The sequence below is a fragment of the Abramis brama genome, assembly GCF_963993115.1.
Source record: "Abramis brama genome assembly, chromosome: 24".
NCBI classification, from domain to species: domain Eukaryota; kingdom Metazoa; phylum Chordata; class Actinopteri; order Cypriniformes; family Leuciscidae; genus Abramis; species Abramis brama.
The window spans coordinates 8,306,945-8,331,251 of record NC_139986.1 but is presented as its reverse complement, the minus strand read 5'-3'; the positions used below and the strand labels follow the sequence as shown (position 1 = coordinate 8,331,251).

General features: G+C 38.0%; 1 protein-coding gene across 3 annotated transcripts; it reads right to left on the bottom strand.

Moving 5' to 3' along the window:
- Nucleotides 1–3,819: 3,819 nt before the first annotated feature.
- On the bottom strand, nucleotides 3,820–22,557 carry rpgrip1 (RPGR interacting protein 1). Of its 3 annotated transcripts, none has more exons than XM_084102236.1 (28): nucleotides 22,293–22,557; nucleotides 19,857–20,047; nucleotides 19,678–19,734; nucleotides 19,075–19,192; nucleotides 18,659–18,858; nucleotides 18,329–18,434; nucleotides 17,476–17,490; nucleotides 16,599–16,745; nucleotides 16,335–16,440; nucleotides 15,582–15,605; nucleotides 15,210–15,356; nucleotides 15,053–15,126; nucleotides 14,283–14,494; nucleotides 13,952–14,058; nucleotides 13,806–13,856; nucleotides 13,491–13,670; nucleotides 13,254–13,371; nucleotides 12,186–12,686; nucleotides 11,882–12,030; nucleotides 9,821–10,169; nucleotides 8,595–8,770; nucleotides 7,197–7,547; nucleotides 7,052–7,109; nucleotides 6,868–6,965; nucleotides 6,114–6,303; nucleotides 4,933–5,017; nucleotides 4,682–4,809; nucleotides 3,820–4,591 (listed from the first exon to the last, which is right to left on the bottom strand). In XM_084102236.1, exons 2-28 carry the CDS (start codon nucleotides 19,939–19,941, stop codon nucleotides 4,353–4,355), a joined length of 4,071 nt encoding a protein of 1,356 aa, XP_083958362.1. In that variant the 5' UTR covers nucleotides 19,942–20,047; nucleotides 22,293–22,557; the 3' UTR covers nucleotides 3,820–4,352. The 3 variants fall into 3 exon arrangements, with proteins under 3 accessions (XP_083958362.1, XP_083958363.1, XP_083958364.1); XM_084102237.1 differs by having other exon boundaries at nucleotides 16,599–16,742; nucleotides 17,476–17,493; nucleotides 22,293–22,541; XM_084102238.1 differs by lacking the exon at nucleotides 17,476–17,490 and having other exon boundaries at nucleotides 22,293–22,541.
- Between the last annotated feature and the right edge of the window lie 1,750 nt (nucleotides 22,558–24,307).

The window sequence follows — 24,307 nt, the reverse complement described above, 5'->3', positions numbered from 1 at the left end:
GGTATTACTCAACAGTATTTTTTTATTAACAGTATTTTACAACCAGCTGCAGTGTAACTGGCAGTCCAAAAGGTATAAACTTACTAATGGGATTTCAAAGTGGTTTGTGTTGATCACATCAGTTTGTTGTTGGTTTTAGACAGATCTCTTCATATGAAGTGTGTCATTTTGGTGCAAAAAACATTTTGGAACGGGAAAAAGCGAATGCAGTGATTGCTTTTCCTTGAGAGTTTTGTGTTTAGAGCTTTGGGGAAATTTGGGAATGATTCAGCAAACGTGTGTAACCATTTGGGAAGAACTGAATGAAAAAAGGATTTACTGTCATTAACATACCATTTTGCACAAAATATAGTATTACAGTAAAAAAGTAATTTCCGACTAGATGGACCTGCTCTTTAAAGTGTGAATCTCTCTGGAAACTGCAAATAAAATGCTTTTTTTGCATTGCAATATTTGGCATTGCACACATCTTCCTGAACACAGCAGCTGTTTAAACCGACACTAAAGGCAGTTATGAATAAGTCAGCTAATGTGTCAGCCAGAGATAGGGACTTTAAAACGGCTGACTCATTGTGTGTGTTGTTTAGATATGAAAGGCATTCATTGGTGTTCTTGCACTTGAATTGTTCTCTGTGTGGTTTAGGTAATCAAAACCACCGAACTGGCCTGAATGCCTTACAAACAACTTTCTTTATGAATACTAAAATATGTAGGTCTAACTGAAAGAATGAAATTGTAAGCTTTATATAAAATTAATATACACTACACTGTTTAACCAGTTAAATAAAGCAAGAGGGAGTTGTAATAGAATTGCATTTTCATAGAATGAGACACAAAGCAGAGTGGAAAATACGACTTATTTACTGTAATAGATTAAACCCTGTAAAGACTGATATATGAAGAATAGTCCAAATTTTTTTTGTTGTTGTTCAAAATTACCAACATTTAATTGAATCAATATATCATCAATAATTCTTTCAAAATGTGTTTTTGTCTTACCCTGATTCACTACGGTAAGCTTGTATGGTGTGGAAGTGGCATATGTTAGTTAATGATGTTTCATAAACAAAGTTCGGGAAGAGCACGCTCAAATAATCAATCCAATCATCTTGTCATCAAACAATTACCATGTCTACCCTATCATCAGCATGAGAGGAAGCATATATATTCACTCTGTCAACTCACCTAACATTCCTTGACAGTTTCCAGCATCCCGCCACCACCCTGACTCCTCACTCTTGGCTTGTTCTTTCACGGCCAGGAATACGGGGGGAGTACTCTGGGTTTGGGCCGAATACCAAGCCCGGAGCCCTCTCCTCGGACAGCACGCCAAATACGCATTTATTCTATCTGACTTATTTGTAAGTGTGAACTCGTGAATCACCAGGGCAAGTTGTTGTCCATGGGCCCCTCTAGCAATGACACTGGTTGTCACAACGAGCGAGGAAGGTTGAAATGGAGCACGCTAAATCTCAAACCTCGAATCACTCCTGGTCTGCTGGCAAAAAGAGAATGCGACTGAGCTTGTAATAATACAAGAATCAACACTGGCTTGGCTTTTCGGAGATGGCGAGAACTGAGGGATTTGAAGAACAATTTTATTTTTATTTTTTATTACTCAACAGGTGAGTAAGGTTTTTTGAACAGATAAATTGCCAAATGTAGCTCTCTAACAGAGTTAATCGAAAAGCATAATCTATTGCAAAGGGTCATATTCATCAGTCACACAGAGCTGAAGCACAACCAAAACAATGTTCTTCCACAAAATGCATGCAGTTTTGTTTTTAACCTCTAGAGGGCCAAAATGTTCTTAGTGTACATACTTACATAAAATTGCATAGTGTAACTTTAAATGGAATAGTTAATTGAACCTTTAGACAAAATCTAAAAAAACTATATATGTATATAGCAATAGCTATATATGTAAATAGCAATTTGGTGCAGTTGCTGATATTCATATGGCCGAAAAGTAAGTTGAAATTCTGATGGCTTGCAATGTAAATTAAAGAGATCTTTATAACAGTATAGCAGCCTATTTAAATAAAATGCTCATAAATATCAGTTGTCACTTTATATCTCCCAATAATATGCCATAGTAAGATGATATTTAAATATTTAGTTTTATGATCAAAGCTCTGTATTTTATTTTATTTTGTATTTATTTTTACAATGTGGGCAAAACATATAATGCAATGCAATTCAGTGATGATTGGGAGATGGATAAATAAATAAATGTTCCTCAAATGCCTGATGTATTATTTACCTGATACATTTTAACTAAAAAAAAGAAAAATTACATATGGATAATCAAGTAAATTTAAGTTGCTTCAGTCCAGTAAGTGTTCATCTTGAAATATTACTAACAATATAAAAATGATTCTTATGTTTAAGTTTATAAAAACCATTACATATTTTCACCGTAAAAAGACAATTGTACCAAGACCTGAAAGTAGACATTTTGAAAAATGGAACCTATTAATATAAAAGTGTGCAAAATGCTGACTAAACCAATTGACAGAGCCAGAGGCAGTCCAATTTCCACAAAAGGAAGTGTCTGTTTACGACAGTCTGGACAGGCTGAGCTAAAGACTCCCTAATCTTATGATTAAACGTGACTAGGCATACATTTGTGTAAAAAATGTAAATGTTTGCTGTTTTACTACAGTTTCCAGGTGAAATGTTCACCAAATTCACTTATCTGTCATGTTGCATGTGCAGCATTGTTGACACCAAAATAAAAATCTTTTATCATACCCAGGCTGCTGTTTTCAAGGGAACTCATTCTAGTTGTATCGATTCCCGCTCGGAGCGGGTTAAGTAAGACCGGTTACACCAGTTTAATCAGATGATTTCATAAAACGTAAAAAAGTCGAACCGGGTCTCCGGCGGTGGGAGGCTAAAGACCGCAGCCGCTAGCACGCCTCTTGAGGCCAAGGGAGTGAGGTTTACATGCACAGATCTTACTGACCTATGTCCGTTACGCTCCCCTTCCTAAACCTCTCTCCCATCCGGGTCACGGCACCAAATGTAACCGGTCTTACTCGACCCACTCCAAGCGGGATTTGAACCGGGTTCTCCAACATGGGAGGCGGGCTCGCTAACAAGGGCGCTAAAGACCTCAGTTGCTAGCACGCCTCTTGAGGCCAGGGGAGTGAGGTTTACATGCACAACTCTTACTGACCTATGTCTGTTACACTCACCCCCCTAAACCTCACTCACATCCGGGTCACGGCACCAAAAGAACAAGTCCTACTCGACCCGCTCCAAGTGGTATTTGAACCTGGGTCTACAGTGTGGGAGGTGGGCACACTAACAAGGATGCTAAAAACTACATCCTCTAGCATCAGTCGTCAGCGCACCTTGAAGCCAGGGGAGTGAGGTTTACATGCACAGCTCTCACTGGCCTACGTCCATTAAACTGGCACACACCATTAGAGCACAATGATGGTGTTGGTAACTGAACACAGGCTGCATGGACTCGATCCAATCATAATGCTGGTTCAGAGCACATCTAAAATTTGAAATGCATGCGCAAGTGAAAAACATTGTCGCACATATGTGAGTTCCACCCTGGTGACTACTTTATCATGCCTTAGAGGACCAAGATCACTGAATTTCCATTTTAGACTGGACCCAACGACTGGTACCTCACTCCACTGGAAAACCAGACATTGGTAGAATCTGCTACTACAGCTCTTGCCATATTCCACTTTTGTAAAACTTGCTGCTAAATTATTTTCATTTGCCTGCCTTCTTTGAAATAATATAGTGTTGCTGAAGTTGTGTTGTGTGTTTGTTGTGTCAGACAAACACAAGCCTGCTCACCAAAGTCGTTTATCATTAATGACGATGATTCATGAGTGAAACAGCTGGAAACCAATCCTCAGGATTTCAAATAAACTATATCAATCTAATTACAAGCATACAGTATATCCAAATATAATGTTTGTTCTACCATCTGCTCCAAACGTCACAATTAAGCACCATTCTTCTGCTTACAGTACAGCAGATTGGAAAACAAAACATCAGCTCATGAGTCAAAAGGAAGTTAATTCACTTCCTTAGTTGTACCAGCCACATGTTTAACTCTAGAGATTTTTATCCAGCACAACCGAAAACATAACTTTTGTATTCATTATTTTACTGTATATTATATTATATTATAAAAGCATTTTTGCAGCTGAAGCCACTTCCATGTTTTGCATCATTCAAACATTTGACAGTATGAAAGTTTAGAATGAGTTTAGAATGTCACAAGCAAAATATTTGTTAAAAAAAAAAAAAAAAAAATCCAGTGATGTTCCTTATAAGCCTGGCCTGGTTTGAGCAGAACCCCGGACTGTAGAGTTTCATTAAAAATCACTGTCTTCATCAACTTCAAAATCAAGCACATGCACCTCATCACTCTTCTGTATCACTCCTTTCTCCTCCTCCTCCTCCTTCTCCTCCTCCTCCTCCTCTGTGCTGGTTTCTCTTCTATCCCTCTTCACAACCTGATGATATTCCTGATAGATTCCAGTCAGAGCCTGTGCGGCCTCAACGGACACTTTCAGCTTTCCAACCACATCCTGCTCTTCATCTGCGCTGACAACTGAGAGATAAAAACAGACAATAATGCATGTATTTCTTATGCATATATTTCAAGTATATTTTCATCTCCTTTAAAATGACTGAATATTACCATCGATCTGTTCTTCAATTACATCATTTCCAGTCAGAAGAAGTTCTCGTAAATCCAAGTGGGCATAGCCGACATCTTCACATTCTTCTTGCTCATTCATGGGCTCGCTGACTACTGTGAACTTTAACCTAGATGATTGGAGGAAAGAAACCTAGAGATTAGAAGATCTTCTTTACAAATCTTTCATTGTATTGCCATGTGAAATTATTATTGTTACATCTATCAGTATCTCTCATGTTCTCTCTGTTTACCTGCCCTGGTTGGGGTCAGTGCCTTCCAGCACGGTGTAGAGGTAATGTCTCAGAGGAGCTGCTTCCAATGAATCCACATGAATAACTGACAACAAACAAGGAAACATACATTGTTAATTATGTGTTTGTTTGTTTTTATCACTTTTTTAAATTTATCATACCAAGTTCAAGTTCAAGGGCCACTTCAGTAATGAGACTACAGTATGTTTCATATGTTTCTACAAAATGCACTGTAATCCTGACAAATTTGAAGTTGTATTTTAAAGTACCTTTTTCAAAATTACGTCTTAATAATCTTTTGTCATACTTTAACAAAGTATTTTTTTCTGATGTGTTGACTAACATACTAAAGTACTTGATTAGAATTTTAACTGAAATGTGTTATTTAATATTACATTTAAAAGTTAATATATTTTAAATGTACTAATCTGAACAACTTCTTTACAAATGTGTAATTATGTGTAAAAATTATGAATATAATAATAAATACATTAAAATTCATACATACAAGTTTCAATTGAAATGACATTCAATATTTAGTTGACCATAAATCCACTATATTCGCAAGTATTCTTTTACCATATTTTATAAACATATGAAATATGAAATTAACATATAAGGATGTGCATAAGTCACACTTAAGTGGGCCAAAAAAGCACTCTAAACTTCAACTAATATTGAGTTTAATATGAATTTAAACTATAACTTAATTTAATTGCAAATAAGTGTCCAAAAAGATTACAAGGGTTTGTAAGAATAATTTTCTTTTAAAGTGTATTATTTCTGTAATAAGTACTCATTTTAAAAGTATGTTAAATTGTACTTGATTTTACAAGGGTGGGTCAATAGCATTTCTCTTTGTAAGTGGCATTTTTATTCCTTCTACTCAAAACTTGAAAACTAAACCTGCTAACCATTTGTCCTAACCGAGTGTGCTGCAAGTTTCCAGGGAGAAGTTATTCCATGCTGAAAGTTGGTGCAAATCAAAGTCAATCAAAAAATATTTTATGTTTAATATACAGCTACTGTATGTTGAATGGAAGTTTGGACCAATGAGACGTCAGTGTGGGTGGGGCTACACAGAATGATTTTAAAGGTCGTGGATGGTTAGGACAAAAACTTTTACAATGGAAGAACATCTGGTTAAGACACATAAAGGTAATTAATTTCAGTGACCTTACCTCGTGTAAAGTTATAGTGTATTTCCTCCCCGTCTGTTGGTTTACGCAGGGACATGGGCGTTTCTGTCGTCTCCATGGGAATACCTAGAAGGCGGTATTCTACATACACCTGGTGCACTGAGTAGTCAAGTGCAACACTGGAAGAAGGGTTAAAAGAGAGTGACAGGATTTCCACTCTGAGTCTGTCTCCCTGTGAGACACAAAGACAAACGTTAATGATGAACTGACTCTTCCCATTTAAGGCCAGATGCAAGTACATGCAGTCATTTAAGCAAGGATGTTGAGAAATATAGTGTATGGATTTAATTTCAATTAGTAGCATCTCTGATTTCAGGTAGAATTACTATATTGTGATGTCGTTCCTTAACATGGTTGAAAATGACATATCTTGGTAAAGATTTTGGTTGAAAATGACTTAATATTCTAGTTAAGATTTTGGTTGAAATTTTTTCAATGTTTTTTAAAAGATTTTTGGTTGAAAATACTTAGAGGTGGGCGATATGACCAAAATCTTTACCACAATATAAGTAGTTTAAATATGATATACCCAGAAAGTCAACACATAATGCTTTAATCCCCATGTAAACAAGCCAGAGGTGACAGTGGCAAAAGCATGAAAAAAATAAAAAAAATAAATTGGTCGTAGCAAGAGACAAAGTTTTCTTCTGGATATAAAGTATTTTTTTGCTTTTTCAAATTTTGGAGATTCTGTTGTATGTATAACACGTCCATTAGTCAACTGTGTGATCATCACCTTTTTACGTGGCTTTGGAGGGCGAGGAATTATGATGACGTCACTTCCATTTGAATCTCTTGATTCATCAGACTGAAGGGCGTCTACGTCACTCTGAGCTATTTTGGATAAAAGAGGTAAAAAGAAGCTTTAACTCAGTACTTTATGTCTTGTGTAATGAATAAGTGACTTTTGAAAATCTCACTTCTATCTTCTGTTTCATCCTCTTGTTCTTCATCTTCCTGATCCTCTATTTTGATTTGCTTCAAAAGAAACATATTGAGGACACATTTGAACTGACTGATTTAAATACTCATAAATCTTCATGTTGCACCTTCCCAGTTCCTTACCTGTGCTGAATGGCTTCGATTGCTCCTTTGTCTACGAGGGGTGCTCAGCTCTGAGTCCGATGGTCTAAAGTCCATAAATTGATCGGACTCAGTTGACTTAATGGCAGGGGTTCTGGGTTTGACTTTGTCCTGAATGGGTAAAGATGCAGTGCTTTGTTGCTTCCTTCTAACTGACCTTGATGGTTGACCTGCACTGGATAGAGGTTTCCGATGATTCGAAGTCGGTTCAGATATCAGAATGGTTGGAGACTGAAGGGGTAAGACCGAACCTCTTTGAGAGATTCTAATGGGAGTGGATGGGTGAATGTCAGAGGTCTTGGCTCCATGGTCTGGTGGAGGCCGAAGCTGAGACTGAAATTAAGTTGAAAGATTTATTTTATATTGTTGTTGAATTACTCTGGGGTGCGTTTCCCATACAACGACGTAACTCACTGCTTCACTACCATAGTATACGATGCATCGTTGAAGACATCAACTAGCTAGTCACGACAGTTTCCCGAAACCATATTGTCGCAAAGTGGTCATTCAACCACGTTGGTTAATGATGTCATGAAAAAGAGTAAACCTCTTTTAATTAATCTGTTTGAGATCGAATTAGTGCTAGATGTTTTGCTACAAATTATGGACATGTCATCTGAGGACTCTTTCTCATTTTTCTCAGTTATTTTGCTTTATTTTCAGATTCAATCATTTGCTCGTTCTTGTGTACTAGAGCACGTTCGCACATGTGCACTCTTCAAAAACGACGCTTTAAATCTCTTGACAAACTAAAAGACGTAAATTACATTTGTATGTATTCTGAATAAAAGATATAGATTGTACTGAATGTCAGCTTGCTTATTTGGCTCAAGATAAGGATTTGTTGAGTCCACATGTCATGCAAACAAGAAACTATGTTTGTAACCACAGGTCGAGAGCTGTCGTTCCAAACCAACACTATCTCACGACCAATTCGTACGAATTCGTACGAATGATAAAAAGATGGCTAATTCGTACAAATTCGTACGACCTCACTCGTACGAATTTGTACGATTTGTCTAAACCCACGTGATGGGTAGGTTTAGGGGCGGGGTCAGGGGTAGGTCATTCGTATGAATTCATACGAATTGGGCAATTTGTAAAATATGTACGATTTTGCAAAAATCGTACTAATTCGTACGAGTGAGGTCGTATGAATTCGTACGAATTAGCCACCTCGTAGAATTTGTACGTTTTCCCGTGAGATCGGGTTGTTCCAAACACACAACTTTCCGACGTAGTTTGCGAATGTTCGTTAAAACTATGTTTTCGGGAAACACCGACTCAGCTGATAACATCAGAACTTGTGGCCATAGTTGGCTAATGATGCTTTTGGGAAACGCACCACTGGGCAGTTATTGTTATTTCATAGACACTCACCCTGGGCTTTGCAATGGGTCTCTGTGACACCTCAGCGCTCGGCACCATTCTCTCTTTCTCTGCTCCTTCTCTTTGCCTTGACGGAGTCTCAGGTGACTGAAAGGGGTACTTCCACCTGAGAGTGACCCTCACCATTCCTCTAGGACTGCCAGCAGGGTCTCTAAGCACATAATCACCTGACAGCAGGGAACAGAGGAAACATTATTCATCAGTTAACCTATGCCTTACTGAATATTGCTTATGGTTCTAAATTTGATTACCATGATAATATAATGTTTTTTTTTTACTTTTATTTGTTTCTCTTGGTTGAATATTGGATATTTGGTTTAAAAAATAAGAACTTACTAAATGTACACTATTGGTCAAAAGTTTTAAATAATTAAGACTTTAACATTTTTTTTTTTTGAAAGAAGTAGTTTATGTCGCTTAAGTCACAGAGACAGCACTTATTTGATCAACAATATAGCAAAAACAGTAATATAAATATGACTTATTCTTGTGATGGCAAAGCTGAATTTTCAGCAGCCATGGTCCAGTCTTCAGTGATAATTCAGAAATCATTCTAATAGGCTCAAGTATTAATAACATTTCTTATTATCAATGTTAAAACAGTTTTTGGATGCTTAATATTTTTGTGAAAACCATGACACATTTTTTTCAGGATTCTTCAATGAATAGAAAGTTCAAAAGAACAAAGTTTATTTGAAATATATATTTTTATAAATGTGTTTTACTGTAATTTTTAATAAATTAAATGCATTCTATTCAGCAAGAATGCATTTAATTTATTAAAAATTACAGTAGCCTAAAAGTAGCCAATTAATTTCTTTAAATATAAAAGTCTTACTAACCCTAACCTTTAAATGGTAGTGTATCACGGTTACCACAAAATATTAAGCAGCAAAAACAATCAACATTGATAATAATAAATGTTTTGTAAGGAATCAAATTAGCATATTAAAATGATTTCTGAAGGATCATGTGACACTGAAGACTGCAGTAATAATGCTGAAAATACAACTTTGCAAACAGATAACCGTTTTAAATCGTAATAATCTTTCACAATATTACTGTTTAAACCGTATCAAATAAATGAGACTTCTTTTAAAAACATTTAAAAGTTTTAAAACGTTTAAAACGATCGGTAGTGTATGCACAAAATTATATTCCCACTTACATTGTTCAATTAAGGTTTTGTTTAATTGCATCTTGATCGTAATGATTACCTCTGATTGGTCTGCCTACAGCAAGGGCTTGTAGTGGAATTGGTGTCTTTGCCAAATAAGTGGGAGGAGTCTGACTTTCGCTGTCATCAAACACATACACCCACAGACTGCCCACATTCAGGTATTCTAATACATCCGTGGTAACAGCTAATGGATAGCTCGCTGAGTCTTCAAAGACAGGATCCACGCAGCACTGAATTATGGGTGTAGAATGAGGTGGTAGGTCATAAAGGCGATACGTTAAGTATGCATCAGGGAGTAGTCCTGGCCAGCGGGTACTGAGACCCACACAGCGCTCCAGTACCACCTCAAGCTCATTGGGTATCCCTACGCCGTAATCATACATCTCCTAAAGAACACACAAAAATACAAAGTTATACACACAAAGTTTTAGGTAATAATTTCAGTCAAATTAAGCAGTTCTGCAAGAGAACAACACACACTGAATTCATATTACAGAAGACTGAAATTAGCTTGATTCAACATGTGTATGTCGGCTACATAATATGGACATTCAAATGTAGTCTACTTAAATAGAAAAATTCTCAACATTTACTCTAACAATGGCTTTCGTTCTATAGGAATACAACTGGAAATGTTTAGAACCTCTAAGATGATTCCATTCAGTGAAAGAGGCTGTTGATTTTCAAAAATGACAAAAAGCACAAAAAGTGTATGTTAAACATATCAAAGTAGTCCGTATGACAATATTACAAGTTATCTGTAGCCATTTGATAATTTTTGTGTGAAAGACAGTATAGCCACAAAGGGCATTATTTAAATCATGTCTTTTTCCTCACAAAAAAGTCTGTTACTCACACAAAATTATTATATGACTTGAAAATAAGAGCACAAGTCATATGACATGCTTTTTGGTGTTTCTTTGCTCTATTTTGTCTTTTTTGGAGCCCCTAGTTATTGTATACATTCACTGTATGGAAAAGAGTTTGGAGATACTGTAAAGTGGGATAGTAAAGTGTCATTGTACGCACACTTCAGAATCTTGCCAGAAGTAGTAAGTCATCTGGGTACTTTTTGCCTGCCTTTTAAGAGTACTGTGAATTCAGACATACTATTCTTGTCACATATATTAGGGAAGTATGCGTTTTCAGATGCAGCCCTACACTCTTGTGAAAAGAGAAGTGTGTCTAATGGTAGTGAAGGTGCTCTTTCAAGTACATTTTTAAAAAGCTGTACTTGTAGATAATATAAAATTAATGAAATAAAAGGCTACTACTTAAAGATATATGATATAATGACTTTTTAACACATTTAAGTACTCTTTTAAAAAGTGAATTTTGTAATAATGTCAAATTAAAAGTTAATTTTAAATTTTGTTTTAATAATCTTTTGTTTGTTCTTGAAAGCATTACACTTATTGTGATGTGTAACGTATAAAGCACATGTAAAGTACTTGATTATATTTTTACCTGTACTGTGTTATTTGATATTACATTTAAAGTTAATATATTTTAAATTTGCTAAATTGCAACGTCATCAGTACAAATGTTTAAATACATGACATACAAGTTTCCATAGAATTGACATTAAAGTATATTTTTGGTTATCATAAATACCAGTAGACATTAACCATATTTCAAAGAAAAAATAAGTAAATAAGAAATTACATATAAATATGTACTTAAGTCCTACTTTAGTGGTTTTAAAAAACTCAGCTAACTGCATTCTACAATGCTTGGAATTTTATGAGAATAGAATGTGCATGGGCTTTGTCTTGGCGGACTAGATATGATTCGCTGCTGCTGCTCCTGCTGCTGGCATGAGTGAAGGCTACAGCCAAAACATGCACATAAATACAGGGAATAGAATATGAGATGCTGCAAGAAAAGTAGGAAGAACTCTCTAGCAGATCTAGGCAGGTGGTGCTGGGGAAGGAGAGGGGATAAGACAATTCCCATGGTGTTCTGCTCTGAGTTGAGTCATTACATTCAGTTCACATTTACTGTAAATATATTCTTTTAAAGTATATTTTTCCATAATAAGTACACTAAAGTCCTAAAAAGTGCTGTCCTCATACTGTATGTACATGGTGCCATTTACCTCTGTTTCCCCATGAGCCCATTCTGAACCTCTGGTGTGTCTTACAGCTGTTCTGCTTGTGGGTCTTTCCATTTGAGGTTCTGCGAGTTCCACCTGAGGGTGTAAACACACCCAAAACTCAAGGATTCCTATAACTTCTCCTTCAGCTCCTGCAGAACAAAGGACAACTTACAAAATGCAGTGGCAAATTGTATTGCAATCAAGAGCTAAAACAATGAAAAGAATGTGAAATTAAACTCTCCTATACAAGCATAATTTATATGCTATTTTAATTGCAAAGCACACTTGACCTAATTTTTCTTACCTGTGATGTTGGTTCTGTTTTTCATTCGTTCACCTCTGCACTGTAGCGCTCCCATCAGAGTGATCCTCGCTCTCCCACGGGTTATAAATTGTACCCCTCCAAGTGCTTGGTGCAGTTCAACAGTGATGGACCCTTCCTGAACCCTGAGCTTCTCCAGGTCGAAGGCGGAGAGGGCGTAATGCGACGTGAAGCCATAATTTGGCTGATAACCTGACATTAGTGGAGTTGAGAGGGTTTCAAAGTCAAGAAAGCCATAGGTGCAAAAGGTCGCAACCCCTTGGTGATCTCCTGTGTTTTGTCCCATGAGTCTCAGTCCCAGTGGTGTAAAGGTGGCTCCTGTGAGATGGATCTCCAGAAGAGATTCTCCTCCACGCAGATGTGTGACTGTGGCGCCCTCTGCTGTGAGCTGGACTGACTCTTGTGCCAGGCCTGTCCAGGTGTACTGCATGGGTATGGTCCGCTTATTGTTTCTAGGGCTGTACGCTAACTCTTTGAGTTGAGCTAAAACAATGAAGGGAAAATATGATGTCATACTTGCATTATTAAGAAAATAGGGGACGATGGGGCTAGTTGTCACACTTTTACTCTCATCTATTCCTTGTTTCTCAGTAGTTTCTATAAAGACATATGCATACATAGTTGACCCTGCATACCAGTGTGGTGTTATTATGGGTTCTTGTTTATCCAACTAAATTGCAAAAATTATGATGCATTAGAATTTTAGTTTGGAGGATAAAATTCTGAATTATTATTATTATTATTATTATTACTGATTTAAAATAATTTAAAATCTGATACTTATTTAATTTGTAACCATTTTAATTATGTAAAGTGTTTATTTTTTTATGTTAAATAATAAAACATAATACATAATGGTTTTATTTAAACTAAATATAACTGAAAAAGATTTTAAACTACAGATATTTGAAACCAATATGCAAACAACTGCTAGAAAGAAGAAGAAAAAGAAAAAAAACATTGGTACAATCAGATTTTTAACTTAAAACTTGTGACAACTAGCCAAAATCATTTGTATATTGTACATGCTACAACAGCAGTTCCTCTAACCTTGTAAATTGCTGATTTGAAGGCCTCTGCTTTTCAACAATTTGTCTTTTTCACTTCCCCTTCTTCTATTCTCCTCCCTCTCTCTTTCAGACTTCTCCATAACTGTCTTCATCTCGTTCTATAAAAGAAAATACTGTAAGTGTAACGGATGATGTTTTGGATTATGTAGAGTGAAAAGAGACATTCTGAGCAATATATGCCAGAGTTGTGATTTATTTTCACTGCGACTGTGTGTACCTGGAGGTCAGCATTTAGGCGATGCTGCAATAATAATAAGTCCCTAGTTTTCTGGAGTTCTAAAACAGTTTCTGCATATGAGGCTTGTACTGCAGTCAAATCCCTTGATGTGTCTTCTAACTTTCCATCCGTTTTCAAGAAGCACATCACCCCTCGAGTCTCCTGCTGCATTCTGAAGGCCTAAGAGAAGAGAACAAGAATGAAGAGGGAAACAGAAAGATGTAATGAAACAAGCAAAGAAAATCTATTGTTATATAGCTACCTAAATATTTAGAAATATCTAAAAATCTGCAACATTTAAAACTAAAATCTTACCTTAATCTGCAGCAGAGTCTCACTCAGATCTTCCACACTCATATCAAACTCCTGATAGAGAATGAAAAACAGATTCTAATGAGCTGAATGTCTGGCCCCAGTTTCTCTTTGCGAAGGAAATTTAAGCCTAATACAGGAAACTTTACTTTTGTGACAGAGTCCAATTTCTCTTGCAAAGATGTGACCTCCTGCCTGTGCTGCAGGACTTCTTGCTCCATGCAGTCATGTTTTTCTCTGAGGAACATAACCATATCTGAACACAGAAAAATACATTCAGTTTGCTGGGGAGATGTTTGCATTAACATTGAAAACATGAACATCAGATGTATTTTGCATATTTGCAATTATGAGCTCTGATTTGATGATTACAGAATCTTCAGGAGAACTTTGTGCACCGTTTTCAGGCTGCTATAATCAGCACTTCCAGAATAAGATGAGATGTGGTCCAGAATTGATGGTGCAGTGCAAGAGCCTTACCTCTGTCTCGCTCCTTCTCCTTCTGAACTCGATCATTCTCAAGTCTCATCTGTTCCTTCTCCTGCTCCAGCATTATCTTTTCTCTCCTTTCTTCCACCAGTCTTTCTTCAAGCTTCTGTACCTCCTCTCTCCACCTATCTTCTCTAAACGGTTCCCTTGTTTTCTCTTGTTCCTCATTTTGTCCTTCTTGATGGCTTTGGGCAGACATGGTGCTATGGTGGAAACCAATGAATTAAAAATTGGCCTTTTTAACTTAACAGGATGGTTTGGGGGTTAAAAGACAAATCAACAACCAGTTCCATAGCTTGAATAGCCTGGAATAAAGTTGTATGGATGGGCCCCATTGACCTTACAACAACTGACAGCCCAAATAGTCAAACAAATCGCTGCATTGAGATGCCTTCTTGCTATCCGCCACTTTTGTCTGTCAAGCTTTAAAGCTTACTGAACTTACTGATACTAGTTACCCAGAGTGGCTAGTTAATGGAGTTTCATTTGTCCATTCTTGAAATCATCCAGTGATCTTGAAAAATGCAAGGGTTGAATCAGACTTGTTGTTCTTATGATATAAACCCTTTGAAAAATTGGCTTCATCCATCCATCATTCAATCCAGTGGATTATTTGGTTCAGAAACATGCCGAATGAACATCTCTGTGCTTTAATAAGTAATAAATAGTGTGACAGGCAGCCAAATTTTACTTTATTTTAAGAATGTCCCCGGTTGTCCCTCACTATCAATGCCCCTACCTACATCCTATGAAATACTGACCTCTCCAGAAGTGAATCATAGCTCTTCTTCAAGAGGTTCCTCTCCCCTTCCAGGTCTGAAACCCTCTCCTGAAGCTGAGGAACAGATGATTGTATAAGATTGCAAAGAATAAAACTTGAAATAAAAGTGCAAAAACTTGTAATAACTCAAACTGTACCTCCCCCAGAGCTTGCAGTGAAAGTGTGGCAGTGTTGAGCTGGCCCTCGAGTGTTAGCACTCGCTGCTTCTCCTGTTTCAGCTGCTCGCTCAGGTCCTCCACCTTCTCCAGCAGTGCTATTTGGCTCTCTTTTAAAGACCTTTGGCCCTACATAATATTTACCCATATAAAAAAAAAAAAGACATAGAACCCTATTTATTCAATGGCATTTATCAAAATGAACTGGGTCTAACTTATCAATGTTCTGTCCAGTTCAATAGGGCTACTTCAGTGTTTATTTTTATTCTCAGGTCATGTCAATGTTTGTATGATTATAAAGAAAAAGCTTATAATGATGAAAACTTAAAATGCTTCTTTTCATCTTAAGCTCACCTCCTCCAGCTGGTTCTCGTAAGCCTTAAGAAAGAATACAAAGAGAGGAGGTAATGAGGATGATTTGTTTTAATGCTGAAATATAATTTGGAAGACATTATACCAATTCTTTCAAAGTGGAAGTCCCCATCTAAGATCCAATTCACCATATACACTGAATTATATATCTATATATACACATACACACTTTAGACCAACTTAAAAATACTCACAGCCAAATTTATTATTTTTATGAAATTATATTTATGGATTAGTTAAATAAACTTTCATACAAAGACAAAAGATTATTTATTATGAAGAAAATATACACATGCTAGGTCAATGTAGGTCAATATAATATATTTTTACTACTTAATTTAACCATAAACAAAAGCTAAATTATCTATAATATGGTAGTTGAATATAAAAATTAATATAAAATTAAACACATGTTGTTGGTACTTACTATAAATAAAGACGGCTTTGAAAGACCTTAATGTTTATTGTGATGTTATTGTTTCTCTTATGTACTAAAAAAAGACAAAACTTTTAGAGAAACTGAACAAAACAGGTTTAAACTGAAAACCATGAATTGTGTAATATTCTGATTTTTCATTTCAATGTTTTTATTCATTTTAAGGATTACTGAATCTGTTTTTGTGCAAGTGAGATGAGTAAATGTTCACATTTAGTCTAGAACTACAATAACCACACAGCACACACAATGGATGCACTTACTCCCGATTAATGGATAATAGTGGTCTTACGGCTCACCTCCTGAAGAGAAGCAAACTTTTCCTGATTGACGAGAAGAGCAGAGCTCTTTTCAGAGAGCTGCTTCTGCAGTCTGATCACATCTACATTATCTTTTATAGTGAGTCTGTAAAGAAGAATAAAAAATGTCACATGCACATATGTGTAATATATATATATATATATATATATATATATATATATATATATATATATATATATATATATATATATATATATATATATATATATACACACACACACACACACACAAACTTTTCCCACCTGTGTCCGTCGGCTTGTTGTTTGCGTAGGTCTTTCACAATACCCTCAATTTCTTTCTCTTTTTCTCTGAACAATTCTTTAAGAGACTGAGTACTTAACTCCTGTTCTGCCACCCTCCCTTGCTGGGTTTCTATGATGGTAGATCTGCTGAGAGAGAAAACAAGCCAGAAAATTAGAAACAAGGAGGGAAAAGCTGATATTGCACATAAAAATGGCATTTTAATAGCTAATTAATAGCATGGAAGCAATGTCCTACTGTCACGTCTGCCAGCCGGAGTGCCTATGATAGCCACCAGAGGGCACTCCTTCCGTCTTTGTTATCCATCATGGACTGCATTACCCATAACCTATTGCTCGGACTCATTATGTCTGATTACTTTCAGCTGTTTCTCATTAGCCTTGTTAACTCTTCCTATATAAACCCTGTGTATTCACTCATTGTGAAATCTTGTATGTATTATACTGTATTTCTGAGTGCTCTCTGGTTTCCTGTGTAATGGTTCTGACCTTCTGCCTGGATTACCCTAATAAATGACTGCATTTGGATCCTCAACTTGTGTGTCTAAACTATATGTAACACCTACCATATGGGTATGCATTATCAAGATGCATTAAAATTAAGTATATATCAAGCAAAATATACTAGCAAAGTCTTTAAGGTTGAAAGCAGAACTACATAGCTGAAGTCTCTATGCTGGGATGCCATGAGCAGATTGTCATAAAGCAAACGCTTTTCAGTGCAGAACTACATTTTTGAACTACATTAAAAGTGTTTCTTCCTTCTTTTGATTGGTTCTTTGTCTCAGCTGAGATGCAGGTATTAAGCACAGCTCTATTCTGTGTTTGCAAGTTATGTAAACAAAAACATCCAACAAACCTGAGTAATGCAATTCTGCTTATATAGAAAAGAAAGAGACAGAAATATTGAGGACAGTAGTTCTGTTTTGTATTGACCATGGCTATTACATATATGAACTGTTTAGACATGCATGAATTATTTAAGCATGATTGAATAATGATGATCAGGGGTGCATTTCCCAAAAGCATTGTTAGCCAACTATGGTCGTAAGTTCCATTGAATTGTGTTGGTAACAACAGAACTTACGACCATAGTTGGCTTCGGGAAACGCACCCCTAATAAGCATCCATTGATTACTTTTTTTTTGCAGTTAATATAACTTGCATATAAGAACATATAACACACAAAGACATTTTTAGACACTTTGATGATGTGAGTAGTATCATCACATTCATATATTGTGAACATTCCATGAGGTATTTAAAGAGCAGTCTTTAATGTCTTTATACGTATTAGTAGGCCAGTAAGAGCTGTGTGTAAACCTCACTTCCCTAATCTTAAGAGGCGCTCTAATGACACTAGAGACCGCTGTCTTTAGCCTCCTTGTTAGCGTCGACTGACGCTAGAGTGCCTCTTGAGACCCATCCAGGTCACGGCACCACTGTAGCCCCTCCAGTTCGAACCGCCCGCTCTAAGTGGGGCTTGAACCCGTGTCCGTTCGCATGGGAGGTGAGCGCTCTAACAAGGAGGCAAATACCTCAGTCTGTAGCGTCAGTCGCTAGAGCGCCTCTTGAGATTAGGGGAGTGAGGTTTACACGCACAGCTCTCACTGGCCTACGTCTGTTACACTAGTGCAATTTTTTTCTGTCTATTCTCCATAGTAACTTTAAAGTGAAAACATACACAAGAACACACCCACAGGTCAACTTACAATCTGTCTATCTCTCCTCTAGTATCGTCCAGTAAACTGATGCCACAGCGGGCAGGAGCGGTTTGGGCAGCTCGTCTGACACCTCCATCTCCATCCACGCCTCGCCCTGAGACAGAGTGGATACTGAATAAAATCTGGACTGCAACACCAAATTATGTATGTGGTGGTACCATACTGCATTATTAAGTCATTCAAAGTACCATAGACCTTGTATTCACATGCCTCCATTGTATTAACAAAAATAAGCTTCAGCAATATTACCATTTTACCATATCCAAAAACACAGTAACACACACACCAATACCAAGATTTTTGTAAGTGATTCCTCACCTGTTCGTGGCCTATTATGTGTTCTGATACCCAGGTCTAAGATGTGTTGCTTGGCTAAATTTAGTTTACTCTGCAGCGTCCCCTTCTGGCTCTCTAGAGTCGCTACACGAGCCTCTAGCTCTTGAATGGTGTCCTCATGCTCTCCATCCCTCCCTGCAGACGAAGGTCCGTGCTTTAATCGCAGCAGTTTAGTTGATAACCTGAACAGCCAAGACAACAGATTGTCTTACTCTTCTTGAACCGGTGTATTTTGGGGTATAAAAACAATGATAAAAGTGTCCAAGCAAAGCGTTCAGGTTGCATAGTTCTGGGACTGCATGCACCAGCTGAGTAACTAGCATTGAGATGAATGGAAATGATGATGGAAAACTTTCCCCAAGTATTATGAATCTCGCTGTTAGTGCATGTTTCTGTACCTGCGTAGTTTTTGGTCTTGTGTGCGGCTGTGTTGTTTGAGAAGTGTGTTCTCCTCCTGTAGACGGAAACACTGGTCTTCCAGCTGCTCGCGTGGTACTCTGAACAATCGCTGACGATCTGTATAAAGACAGAGACTTAGAAAACAACTCAGAGTTGCTACTATTTACAAGTTGCTCTATTATAGCCAAGGATTGTATACTGAAGAAAGAAGTTCACAATATTGACTTTGTCTCAGATGCTTCTTCTAAAACTAAGCACAAATTAGATAATTGCTGATATACAGTAAGAGTATAGAGCTATGAAACATGAATAGCATGGTTGAACTAATAATGAAACAAGCAAATTCTCTTTGAAATTCTCAAGGAGACACGTTTGAGATTACTGAGGCATTTTTCTCAGTTCAGAAAATGTCTCCATTTGCTCTCCATTTGAATCTACTGTAACTGCTGTTAAAAAAACAACTGCGATATTGTAAAGAATACATATTTTTTCCGATAGTAATAAATAAAAGTAATATATTGCTGTGAAAAAGTGTATTAAACCTACTAAAAAATAGTAGTGCATATATAGGACTAGTTGTTGAGTGTTGAGACACGTCTTACCCTTTATCTTGAGCACCTGTGGTGGTCTTCTCCAGCTTCTGGTGTCTTGATCTGTGTCTGAAATAAAGCATGCATTGATCTTGAACAAAACAGATCCACTCATTTAAACAAACCAGAAATAAAAATGCATATGATCTTGCAACCTAAATAAACACACACCGTGTCAGCTCTATACACACCTGTGAGAACAGTTATCAGTCCTGCTCTCAAGCCCACGTCCCGCACAGGGAGGTCACCTGCTGTCTCATCCACCGTAAATGACATTATGAGAACTAACAGCTCTAACCAATCACTGCCTTTATATGAGCCGAGGCATTCAGGAAGTGATGTCACCACAGAGGAAGTCAATGGGACATTTGCATTTCTTATTCTGCGTCACAAAGAAAATAAGGAAACATTTCAAATTAAGTACTTGATTAAACTAAAAAACTAATATGAAACTACTATTAGCATTTTTAAAACATATTATTTAAACCTAAACTCATATGAAATATAATATTCAGCTAATTATAGAGGAGGGATTTTCATCTTTACAGCCAAACCAATGGACCTCCAACATAAAAACATCTGTGATTAATTTAAAATTGGAATTCATCACATCATTTGAGATTGTTCCAAAGTGTACTTAAATTAAAAATCCAAAGTCACTCGCGTCTCAGCTCCACCCCTCTTAGGGCGTGAGAGAAGGATACAAGGAATTAAATGAGGATGGAGGAATCGAAGGAAGTCTTATTTGTATATTGGAATATTCTTGATCACTCAATTGTCACTTCAAAGGCCCTGTTTACACTGGTATTATGATGCATTTTGGATGATCAGATCACAAGTGGATGACGCTAAATACAAATGTAAACGGGGTCTAAAAGGTCTTGAGCTTGCCCACTTTCGACCACTTCCAGAGGTAGTGCATTCGACCGGATTGCTTTCGTAGTGTAAACGCTCATGTGGTCGAATGTGTTCGAACCAAGTATAGGTCTCTGCAGGAGAGTAATAGGCGTTAACAGATCAGTGGGCAAGGCCGTAAACAGAGGGGCGTTTTCGACCACGTTACCTGATTTGCCCAAGTCACAGTGAGGGTAGGGTTTAGGGGTGGGGTCGGGTGAAGGGCATCATTTTCATTGCATGATTTATAAACACCCACCAGTTTGAAAACACCCACAAATTTAGAAATGCCCACTTTTGTTCCGTGGAGACCCCATACTTGTTCGAATAGCTACAAAAGACCGCCTACTGACCTAAACATTATGGGAAACACGCTAGCCAGACGAGATGTGATACTTTATCGACTGGAGACCCAAACTGGAGAAGTTTGGTTTGAAGATGAAAAGCATACCAAGCAGAATGATCTCTCACCATTCCTGATTTCTAACATACACTCATAGCGTTCGCTGTGGTCTTGCGGCTTTCAGAGGAGAAACTAAACCGGGCGCATTCATTTGTAAATTGCGTGAGCTAATTTTGTCCATTTGATCGAAAGAGACCCTCCCCTCAAAGAAATTGGGACAGAAGTGGTTGAAAGTGAACAAAAGAGACATATTAAAGTGCACTATTTGAGGGGACATCCATTTGTAGTGATGTCTGAAACCATAGTGGACGTTATTGAGTGCACTTATTCAATCCCACACTGCACTGCAATAACGAGTTTACAACCGATGTACGCTCAACGGCTGTCCGAATTCGCTCACTTGTTTTCAGTCACTCCTTCACGTGAACAGTATAATGGATTAATGTAGGGAATAGTGAATGAGGGTTTAGGAAGCGATTTCGGATTCAGCCTAAGTGTAAACGGGTATGTGTCTACCTTGTCCACTTGTGATCCGATCAGATCTTAATACCAGGTGTAAACAGGGCCAAAGTGTCATCACCTGCACTGAAGGGATCTGCTCTTATGTTGTTAAATTTAGATTATTTAAAAAATTTATAATAAAGCAAGATGCCCTATTGAAATATGTGAGATGTAAACTATAAAGGTTACCCTTATGACCTTATCTTACACAACAAAGAAGCGAGGAAACATCAATTTGAGTATTGAGAAGCACCGATAAAGTTAAATAAAGTTTAACTTAATTAAAGTTTAAGTTAACACAATAACATTAAACATCAGATGTGTTTTCAACGTTGACCATCAAATCAGCATATTATGCAGTAATGACTGCAGAAAAATTCAGCTTTGCCATCACAGAAATAAATTATATTTTAAAACATTATTTATTAACAATATTAAATTTTTTACTGAAATATTTTATTTTAAACCTTTAAAGCAACATTGAAAAAAAAAATCTTACCATCCCCAATTTGTTCCATCTAAACTTTTTTTTTAAATGCAATAATTTCTTATGCATGCTTTCATTACCTCATATTAATTAAGAGACTGCATCAAATATGTCTACAATCAAGTACTTGATAAATTAATTTGTCACACAGCAGAACCATTTCTAATTAACTAGTGAAGGCAAACAGTTGTATGGACACAAGCTGTAGATTGACAATATTATTGCAACTTCCTTTAATAAACAGAAACATCCTAATCTGAAAATTATTATAATACTGATACAGATGGAAAGGTAGACATAGATGACATAGATAAACTGTGTAAAGTTTTCTCAGTGACATACCTGTAGGAGTGTCTGTGTGTCTCTTGCGCTTTAGTGAGTGGTAATCCTCCTCTCAGCACCTGTCTGTGTCAATCATATTCCTTCAAAAGGTCTGTCGTCTTCACTGTGGTCTTCCTCATAGCCAACTCATCATCAGCAGCAGCGTAAAAAACTCTCCTGTTTTGGGTCTGATTGTTAGTTTCTCTTTTACTTGGAAATACGCTGTCTCATCAGTCCAACTTTAATCTGCTTAATCTCTTTCTTTGCACCTCCTCCTGTCAAATGTGTTCCTGCCCTTCTCACAGCATTTCTCAATTACAAATACACTGTGTATAAATGCAAATATGTCTTATGTTCCCTTGGAACAAACAACTTCATACATTGTTCATTGACTGTCTGATGCACTAACAAATGCTAAAAGACGGTAATTATTATTAAGATGAGCAGCATATGGTTTGAGAACCCTTGTCTAATGTGATTGGCTGTAGTGTAGCTGTCTAATAATCTGATTGGCTGTTGTGTTTGTAGTAAAGACAAGAACAGGAGGTCACTGGAGAAAATCAGATTACAAGGATGAAAGGGAGCTTTAGTTGTGTGTGTGTGTGTGTGTGTGTGTGTGTGTGTGTGTGTGTGTGTGTGTGTGTGTGTGTGTGTGTGTGTGTGTGTGTGTGTGTGTGTGTGTGTGTGTGTGTAATGTTGACAGAACCAATGCAGTTTATTTAAATTCAAAAGTGATCCAAAACCGATAACTTGAAACAAACATGGCTTGAAACATAAGATGAACAGAAACGTGAACTTCACTTTATTAACATAAGACTCACCGACAGCGGTTACACAAACAAAGCTAGACAAAGCAAGAAAAAATCATGAGGACTCTTTATACACAAAAGATTAATGATAAATAAGACACAGCATGGTCAAGAAAATGAACCAAGACAAAACAGAACTGATGAACACATGGCAAGAACAACCAATCAGAATATGACAGAAGAGACAAGGGAAGCACATGACATGAGGGCATGAGAAATACATTACAGGAAACAGGTTCCAACAACAAAATAAAAGACCAGGGGGAGGGATAGGGACCAGGGGGAGGGATAGGGGCCAGGGGGAGGGATAGGGACCAGGGGGAGGGATAGGGGCCAGGGGGAGGGATAGGGACCAGGGGGAGGGATAGGGACCAGGGGGAGGGATAGGGGCCAGGGGGAGGGATAGGGACCAGGGGGAGGGATAGGGACCAGGGGGAGGGATAGGGGCCAGGGGGAGGGATAGGGACCAGGGGGAGGGATAGGGGCCAGGGGGAGGGATAGGGGCCAGGGGGAGGGATAGGGGCCAGGGGGAGGGATAGGGACCAGGGGGAGGGATAAGGACCAGGGGGAGGGATAAGGACCAGGGGGAGGGATAGGGACCAGATAGGGACCAGGGGGAGGGATAGGGACCAGGGGGAGTGATAGGGGGAGGGCCAGGGGGAGGGATAGGGGCCAGGGGGAGGGATAGGGGCCAGGGGGAGGGATAGGGGCCAGGGGGAGGGATAGGGACCAGGGGGAGGGATAGGGGCCAGGGGGAGGGATAGGGACCAGGGGGAGGGATAGGGACCAGGGGGAGGGATAAGGACCAGGGGGAGGGATAAGGACCAGGGGGAGGGATAGGGACCAGATAGGGACCAGGGGGAGGGATAGGGACCAGGGGGAGTGATAGGGGGAGGGCCAGGGGGAGGGATAGGGGCCAGGGGGAGGGATAAGGACCAGGGGGAGGGATAAGGACCAGGGGGAGGGATAGGGACCAGGGGGAGGGATAGGGGCCAGGGGGAGTGATAGGGGCCAGGGGGAGGGATAGGGGCCAGGTCTGTGAAAGGGAAATGGACCTGGATCATGGCCTGGACCGTGGAGCAGTGAAAGGCCAAGCTCCACATCTGCTGACACAAAACCACAACCAATCATGACAGTGTAGCTATTTGTAACACTTCATTTTGATGGTTCCTTTTGAACATTCTGTTGACAATAAGTATCTTTGCAACTACATGTCAACTAACTCTA

What these genes read in the sequence shown, in the direction of transcription:
- rpgrip1 (XM_084102236.1), bottom strand. Translation starts at nt 19,941, where the DNA reads ATGTCATTTACGGTGGATGAGACAGCAGGTGACCTCCCTGTGCGGGAC. An exon ending in TATGATTCACTTCTGGAGAG is followed by an intron (nt 14,495 to 15,052) that starts GTCAGTATTTCA and finishes TTTCCACCATAG; the next exon opens with CACCATGTCTGCCCAAAGCC. An exon ending in CTCCAAAGCCACGTAAAAAG is followed by an intron (nt 6,304 to 6,867) that starts GTGATGATCACA and finishes TGTGTCTCACAG; the next exon opens with GGAGACAGACTCAGAGTGGA.